The sequence below is a fragment of the Eleginops maclovinus genome, chromosome 2 (assembly GCF_036324505.1).
Source record: "Eleginops maclovinus isolate JMC-PN-2008 ecotype Puerto Natales chromosome 2, JC_Emac_rtc_rv5, whole genome shotgun sequence".
Taxonomy (NCBI): domain Eukaryota; kingdom Metazoa; phylum Chordata; class Actinopteri; order Perciformes; family Eleginopidae; genus Eleginops; species Eleginops maclovinus.
The window spans coordinates 26,717,744-26,724,525 of NC_086350.1; the positions used below are offsets into that span (position 1 = coordinate 26,717,744).

Here is a 6,782-nt window from a genome sequence, read left to right on the forward strand (position 1 = left end):
GATATGTGTATTTAAATAAATTTGACTAGTGGCATTTTAATGTGGTTTGTAACAGGATGTAAGTCCTCTTCAATTGTTAAATATAAAATAATGTGTCATATTTTATAAGATGATGAAACAGATTGTATGTGAAATATTAATCTGTTTTACATAACCAGGCTTGGGGAGTGACATGTAATGGGATTGCGTAATAAGGGTACAAAAAAAGGATACTCTATTCCCTTACAGTAACATTTAAATTTTAAAAAGATCATCTAGTGTTTGTTGTAAAGGATCAGATGTTCTCTTTCCTCTGTCAGCTGTTCTGTTCTGTAGGCTAATACTTTAAGAGTGAATCTATACGCCTACTGCCTGAATCTGCTTCATGGTTTCTCTTTCTTTGGTTCATTTGTTCTGTTTTTAATTCAGCAGGTGAACCTATATGTTCATAAAATAGTGTGTGTGAGCTCAACTGTGTGTGTTAAACTAAAACAGAGCATTTTCTGTCAGCTCAGATTTTATTCCTGCTTTTTTAAACTGTAGTATGTGCTCATGTGTTTCAGTGTTGGTGTTTGGATGCTGCCTGAATATAATTAATGAAAGGCAGCTTTTCCTATAAATAAAAGCAATTTGATCCTAAATATCCTGGTCTCTTCTTTTCTAAAGCCACACTGTTCTGTTCTGCTTTCTTACATAAAACACTTAAAGAGGCCCTATTATGGTTTCTGGGGTTTCTCTTTCCTGTAGTGTGTTATAAAGGTTTTGGTGTGTGTAAATGGTCTGCAAAGTCTAAAATCCCTGTGTTCCCTCCAGGGGAATAGTAATTGTATTGGAATACATTCTAAAAGTAACCCTCCCAACCCTGGCTACAGATTAGTGCACAGTGTAAACAGCACGTACAGTAAGAGGCGTGTCAGGGCAGGTTTGGCTGTAGTGTGGGCTTCCCCCTCTTCATAACAGAGCTGACCTGCTTTTGAAGGCCTGGAGGGTTAGTGTAATTATACTCTGGGAGAATTTGTTGCTCAAATTCAAAGTCGGGAGGTTCAAGAATAAGAAATTGTTGAGGATTAACCTTTTACTTAGAACAAATGTGATTATGACTCAGTTCAGATTTTCCATAGTGAGCGCCACGTATACAAAACTCAGTGTGACCATGAGTGTGCCAAAGCATGCTCCAACTTGCCCTTGGTGTGTTGGAGTGAAGATCACTCCTCATCGTCAGCCAGATTCCTCCCTGTTTTCTGGAGTTTCCAGCTCTATTGCGCGGACAGCAGGAAAACTGTCTCACGGGAGCTGGTGAAAGGAATTCATGAAAACTTAATGCAATGTGTCCTCATGAATTTTTAACAGGTTTCTCTTCCTATTGTGCCACTGATGTGCGGCTAGTGATATAAACAGGAGTGCTGATGTACGGGCTGAGTGCAAAGGCAGAGTCTCATCACCTGTCAGCAGCACTGAGAACAACATGCAGTGACACCTTAGGACACACACGCACAACCTGTGAACTATTTATTATAAAATGGGCCTGAACAGCCTGTACAAAAACACAGAAATGGAGTATCATCAATCATGTAAAGATTGTACTACAAATCCAGTGCAATATGTTTGAGAATGTGTAACAAAAATGTTTAGACAGTATATTATTAACTTTTTTAATCTTCTATCTTCATTTTTTGAAGAACATCAGTTAAAGATGGACAATCATAATTTTAGATACCTCAGTTTATACACAACAGCCCTTCAATTTGAATTCTAGTATTTTAATTATTGTGTGTATTTATATTTCGTCTAAATATTTTTCTTAATTTTTTTATTTGGTTTAATAGTTTAAAGAAAACTTTTTATAATAGTACTGTTTTTGCACCTTTTCTACAACTTATTCCTCTAACAATTACACCAAAGCAAATCCCTCATATGTGTAAATCTACTTGGAAATAAACCTGATTCTATTAAAAAGAATGAAATCATTTTTGTAAATAAGAAAAAAGAGTAGCAATCATTTCCCATGTAATGCTGGCATCTATTATTATCTATTAAGCTTCTCCTGATTGCATAATGTATTTAGTTACAGTTACACCCATGTAGGTCAGATCTATTATCCATGCCTCTTGTGACAAAAAACCATAGAAATGCTCCCAAAGCTTTCAGGTACGAGGAAGAGTTTCTGACCCAGAGAGATGTATCTCTTCTTACATTCATCACTCCCTTGTGACAGCACACAGAAAGGGGAGTGCCCCCCCACCCCCTCTGTTAGGTGGCCACAGGAGTTGAGACACACAATTCCTGAGAATTTTAATCCCAGAACGCTCCGCTCAGCTGGGAGGCTTTACATCTGTGCTACATTCCTCAGAGCTCGGTCAGATCTGCCGGGCAAAACAGCAGGACTGAACCCTCTTGTTTTCCATTACTGCCTCCAAGAGCGTGTAAATGAAACCCAATAAAAGTCTGACGGGTAAACAGGAAGTGTAGCATCTACTTTAAAAAAACTTCCCCCTTCATTCACCGGAGCTGGAGACGTGTCTGACAGAAAGGGGAAGCTGGTGTGTAAAATGAGCACTGAGTTTTGAACCTGCTGCCAACAGTTCACCTCAACAAGAGATATATAGACTGGGCTGTGTGCTCTGGTGCAATATGTTACTGAAGTGAAGACATGCAGCACTGTTATTCTGCTCATAATGCGCCTCTTATTTATTTATTTGATCTTTGTCTGGATCCCTGTCTTCATGCAAACCACTTTAAAAACATTCCTCACTACAAGTATTTAGCACAAACCTGCTCAGCATTTTAGATTTATGACGTTTTGGATTTGAATGTCATGCCAACAGAAAATGTTATCAGTACTCTCAATAACCTCCTCTAACCCCTAAACTGATAGCACTAACTGCTGAAGTCTCTGAAACACTGCTGGCACAGTGTTCGGTAATGTGAAGTAACAGGAACACTTTGTCTGAAACTACACTTTACTGTTAATTTGTTCCACTTTATTTTACTGTTAATACTTAAGCAGCATTCATTCAATCCTGTTAACCTTCATTGCGAACATTGTCAGAGCTATACTTAATCAAAATGGAATATTACACCCCTGGATAATGTTTACTGAGGATTATGCAATGGTTGTAAAAGATCAACAGTTCCCCTTTTTAAGTAGAACATACTCAATGAATGTAGTTACTTTCCATCAGGTATTGATGGCAGCCGTTAATCAAAAACCTAAATTCATTTTTTTTATGTACTAAACTTTTAAAAGTAGTCCAGACAGTGTAGCATGTTTGTTTTGATGACTATGTGACCTTTGGCTTACCCTTACCCTAGCACAGTGTACTGTCAAATTTAACAATCTTTTGATTCCACTCATTTGGTTTCTGCTGATGTCTGCTGGTTTTACCTGGAGTGAAATTGTGACATTGAAATACTTTATTTATGAACATGTATCAATGTATTTGAAAGGAATCTGATAGGCCAAAATGATCCACTTTGGAACTGCATAACATACTATCAGGCTGCTGTTAAAGTGTGCAAACGCTGAACACACTCTTTACATAACAACACTGTCTCTGAGCACGGACCTGTTGGATGTGTTTCTTGGAACACCATACTCATGACAAACTGAAGCCTGCTTTAACAATATTTTATTTACTTTTTCTCCGTTTCTCCTCACTTATATTCAAGTACATGGATTCGCAGATCCAGGAGACACAATCAGTAGCAAATACTTTCATACCATCATCATGTTCCTGTTTGATTAACAAACGATTCCCGGTAACCCCCCTGAATTCCTCCCCCAGGCTAAGACACATGGACCTCATGTAAACATGATGCAAATCAATCTTTGCTTTTTGATTACAAAAAGTAATCTGGTAGAAAAATATCTTTTCTTTTATAGGTATGTCTCTTCTTATGAATATTTACATTAAGTACCTCACAGTATAATCTGATTTTAAAAAGTACATACTGTAAAATAAACACAAAAAAGGTCTCAGAGGGGTAAAAGGCCTTTGGTTTTCATGAAAAATACGAAAACAATGACAAAACACAAAAAGTCCATTCACTGTCCTGTGTACCACAACAGTGACGACTAACCGGTGATTGTTGTGCGTCTTGTAGCCAGCACTGTGGTACACCAAATATCCACAGGTTTCAAAGAGTTCAAAAAAGTTCAGAACAAAAAAAAACGGTGGCTACAATCAGGCGTCACTCCTGGGGACGGCAGGCCCACACAATCTCCGCTGGAAAAAGTAGCCCAGAACTATGAGCAGCATCTCCGAGGTGCTGCTGAGGGCCACGATGAAGGGCGCCTGGGACGCGAAGTCAGCCTCCATCCGGCGGAAGGACAGCTGCATGACGGCAAGGGCCAGCAAGCTGTTCTGCACACCCACCTCAATGCTCACCGTCTTCCTCTGCGGGGGAGCCAGGCCCGCAAGCTTGGCCAGGATGGCCCCGACCACCAACCCCAGCAAAGGCACTGTCACCCCAACTAACACAATCTGGGGCCGCACATTGGCCAGGATGGACGCGCCCATTTGGTAGGCCATGAAGATGCCACCGACGATGAGCACGAAGCTAAAGGGTCGTATGAGTGCCAACAGGACGCGGGTGAGGGCAGGCAGGCGCAGCTTGACCAGCATGCCCAGCGAGATGGGGATGGCGATGAAGAGGAGAGTGCCCAGGATCTTCACAAAGGGCACGTGCAGGGCGGCGTGCACCCCCAGCAGCCGACCATACAGAGCTGAGGACAGAGGCATGGCTGCTGCTGCCACCACCGTGGAGACCAGGGTCATGGAGATGGCCAGGGTGACGTCTCCCCCGAGCAGCAGGCTATACAGATAACCCCCCCCACCTCCTGGGGCGGAGCAGGTGATGACCAGGCCCAGGGACAGCGCTTTGGGTAGGTTGGCCAGTCGGGATATAGAATAGGCATACAGTGGCATCACCAGGAACTGTCCGACCACCCCCAGGAGCAGAGGCACCGGGCTCTTCAGCAGCCCCCGCAGAACCTCCACCTCCACCTTGCACCCGAATGCACACTTGTTGACAAAGATGAGGGGCAGCAGGGCAAACAGCACTGGGTTCTCAGAGAAATGGGACAGGCCACCTGACTGGATGAGCCGGGTGGCCGGGTCATCATTCCCAGGCGCCACTCTGATGGAGTAATCCGTCCTCTCCTCGATCAGAACCGGCACCGAATCCTGGTTCTGGTCCAGCAGCTGGATCTGCAGCTGAGCCCTTCCTGGAAACCCGGAGCGGATGCTGATAATGTAGCTCTTGGCTGTTCCTGTGTGGCCGCTATCCGTCACATTCAGTATGGAGAGAACCTCTGGGTCCAAGGAACGTACCGTCACCGTCTGCTTCCAGCTCTGGCGGCCCTTCCTGCTCGCGGCCCCGCTCCGGTACTGGCTACAGATTACAATCACGCCGTTGGTGTTTTCAGGAAACTCGAATTCCTGCGACGAGCCGTCCCCGATGCTGATAAACCTGCTGCTGCCGTCTGCAGTGAGTTGGGTGTCGTTACTGTCGACAGTCAGGTTTCCGGTGGCACACGCCCGGTCTGCTCCGCCGGCAATAAGGAAGAGACAACAGAATGTAAATAGCGTCCTCATCTTACTGACGGACAGGGGGCGGAGGGGCGCCGCAGAGACACGCTTTTCCCCTGCGAGCGGCCTCCCCAGACGGTTACACCGCCGCCCTGTTACACCGGGACAGTACACTTCTCATTCTAGTCTCCGGGACAAAACAAACGCGTCGGCAGCCAGCTCCACATCTCTTCTGGTTCCCATTTTCTCGCTGCCTTTATACCGGAACCTAAACATCACCCCGCCCTGTCCTGTTCGAGCCCAGCTCCACAGCAGCAGCCCCCGGCATACAGGAAACACACACTAACGCACTCCCACAGGTCTCTCACGGCTCCTCTTTGTCTACTCGGTGTGAATATGTCTGTGTGGATAAAGCACAGCCTCAGAGCCTCTCCTCTCGGTCTGTTTGTCTCCCCGGTGGATGAACGCTGAGAGCATCGTAGCTCCGCTGCTCGCTGCTCGGATTTATTAAAAGCTAGCGAGTAAAATTGGAACTTCCGGTCACGACATGCCAAATTAAACCGCATTATCTCAGAGTCAACATGGGTGGAAAATAAAAACAAAAGAACAGAATTTGGAATTAGTAATTCGATTATTATAGCAAAGTATTTCAGCCATAAATGTCGCTTCCTCAACATTTCTTTAATATGTATTGGTTTCATAATGTCAAAAAATAACAGTAAATGTCGCAAAAGTAAAAAAGAGCAACCATTTTACCAATTTCTACAGCTTCATTCCTGATTGACCAAATGTGTTTTGTTTTTCTATTTGTATTTATTTATGTTGTTTGTTCATAATGCCCTCAGTCTGAATGCATTTAATGAACACTGATGTGATGTGGCTTTTTCTGAAGTCTTAATAAAAAAAACTAAAAAACATTGGTGGAATATAAAGCTGGACAAAGGAGCATGTCAGATACTTTGGCAATTTAATTAATTGCAAATGTTTATATCCACAACAAATGACGAGTTATTACAGCCTAGGAATATAGGTCAGATAGTTTCACTGGAGAATATGTACATTTGGAGGCAACAAACACAGCAGTAGGGTCATATACTCCAAAACTGACAGGTACACAGAGCACAGCACACACCACAAGCCAGTACATTTTTCACTCCAGGCCCCTGTACCCGGTTAATCCAGCCTTGGATATACCATCCAGTTAAATGTAAACAATAGGAAACTGTTTCTTATAATTCCAGCAGTTTGTATGACAGTTTTATTAAGAGAAAC

At 43.4% G+C, this 6,782-nt stretch overlaps 1 protein-coding gene across 1 annotated transcript; it reads right to left on the reverse strand.

The window, feature by feature from the left end:
- Positions 1-3,592: 3,592 nt before the first annotated feature.
- On the reverse strand, positions 3,593-6,029 carry slc10a3 (solute carrier family 10 member 3). Its single transcript, XM_063912468.1, has one exon. The coding sequence runs from the start codon at positions 5,574-5,576 to the stop codon at positions 4,164-4,166; it is 1,413 nt and encodes a 470-aa protein (XP_063768538.1). The 5' UTR covers positions 5,577-6,029; the 3' UTR covers positions 3,593-4,163.
- Positions 6,030-6,782: the final 753 nt, after the last annotated feature.

Excerpts from the sequence above, each read along its gene's own strand:
- slc10a3 (XM_063912468.1), bottom strand. The coding sequence starts at position 5,576 with ATGAGGACGCTATTTACATTCTGTTGTCTCTTCCTTATTGCCGGCGGA.